Below are 1,495 nucleotides of genomic sequence, written 5' to 3'. Positions count from 1 at the left end.
TGCCCGGGTGCACAGCCCAGAACAGGTCATTCCATTTGAAGTCCATCTCAAGTCGACCAAATGCTTCTGAAAGACAAGGTTCCATGGTGTCTGCTACCAGTGTGGGCAGTTTGGTGTAAACTTTGCCATGAGTGCCGTGGCTCCCCAAGTTCAGGGTGAGCACATGCTCGGTGCTCGGCACGAAGGTCTGAGAGACGGACACCATCTCAAACAGAGGATTCTCAACGGGGTGTATGGGATCGGCGCCGACGATAACCGCGCCTGCCCCATCACCAAACAACGCATGAGTAATGAGGGTGTCTAAGCAGTTCCCTTCGCCGGTGCTGCAGAAGCCAGAAATGGCGAGCTCCACGCAAACCACGAGGACGCGTGCCCCACGGTTGTTCTCAGCAAGGTCCTTGGCTAGACGCAAGGCGGAGCAGCCAGCGAAGCAGCCATTAAGATGGAGCATCGTACGGCACACGTTGGCGCGAAGGCCAAGGAGTGAAACCAAGCGTACATCCGCACTTGGGGCGCCGGCGTCAGAGTTGGTGCTGGCGATAAGGTGGGTGATGTCAGTGGCCGGACGGCCCCACTTTGCGATGGCCTTCTTTGCTGCTGATGCCGCAAGCTCTGGAGCAGCCTTGGCGACGATATCATGCCGAGCTTCGCGGGACGGCGATGTGTGGTCCAGCAAGACAGGGTGGGAGTTGAGCAGTTCATCCGTGTGGTAGAAGAAACGGTTCTCCGTGCCCGTGAGACCACCTGATTAAATATTAGAGATCAAAAAAATCAACAACATAACGAATCATGTCAGATCATACACGTCTCCTTAAAAGAATTTGTACATATGTTTGGGTGCTTACATATTATCTTGAATATGTCTTTATGGTCAGTAAGGTGCTCGCTCTTTGTGACACGGAAATAGTAGTAAGGGTACTCTTCTTGGGACACCTGGTTCGCAGGATTTGCTGTTCCAATAGCCAACATGGCTGCGCAGCCTTCCGCACGCTGCGCGCCCCGGATCTCACTAACTTTCGGTGAGCTGCCTGTCATGATCTCGGAGCAGTAACCTGCTATATATATCAGGGGGTGAACACAATAGGGAGGTAGATATACTAATAATTCACTAGAGATGTATCTATCATCACTATAACTCATAGCAAATGCTGAAGAACTCAAAAAAATAGCAACAACTCAATGCATCTTATCCATTTCTCAACATGGGGATCAATGTGAACAAAAGAAATTATGCCATGATAGGTAAATGCTGCATCGATGTTGTGAATAAAACCAAGAATGTTACATGCTGTCAGTAGCAATGTTAATCACATCTCTAGAACACTAGGACACCTAATTTGTCACTGCAGACTACATATAGAGGCATAATGAACTTTCTGCTTTTCTTTTTCTTATAGGCAGGAGATGCTTAGCTTGGATTATGGCTAACATGGATTCATATTTTTCTTATTTGATGTAAATATTCTTTTTGCTAATTTCGTGTTGCTTAAATTTT

The 1,495-nt window shown here is 48.0% G+C and overlaps 1 protein-coding gene across 1 annotated transcript; it reads right to left on the bottom strand.

Annotated features, from left to right (window-relative positions):
- Window positions 1-4: 4 nt before the first annotated feature.
- On the bottom strand, window positions 5-1,035 carry LOC119347449 (bisdemethoxycurcumin synthase-like; the record flags this gene model as incomplete). The annotated part of the gene is made up of 2 exons (XM_037616185.1): window positions 846-1,035; window positions 5-744 (listed from the first exon to the last, which is right to left on the bottom strand). Coding segments are annotated over exons 1-2 (930 nt in total), but the record flags the coding sequence as incomplete, so codon positions are not given.
- Window positions 1,036-1,495: the final 460 nt, after the last annotated feature.

Source organism: Triticum dicoccoides, unplaced genomic scaffold (genome assembly GCF_002162155.2).
Source record: "Triticum dicoccoides isolate Atlit2015 ecotype Zavitan unplaced genomic scaffold, WEW_v2.0 scaffold68326, whole genome shotgun sequence".
Lineage (NCBI taxonomy): Eukaryota > Viridiplantae > Streptophyta > Magnoliopsida > Poales > Poaceae > Triticum > Triticum dicoccoides.
This window is presented reverse-complemented; position numbering and strand designations above follow the sequence as displayed.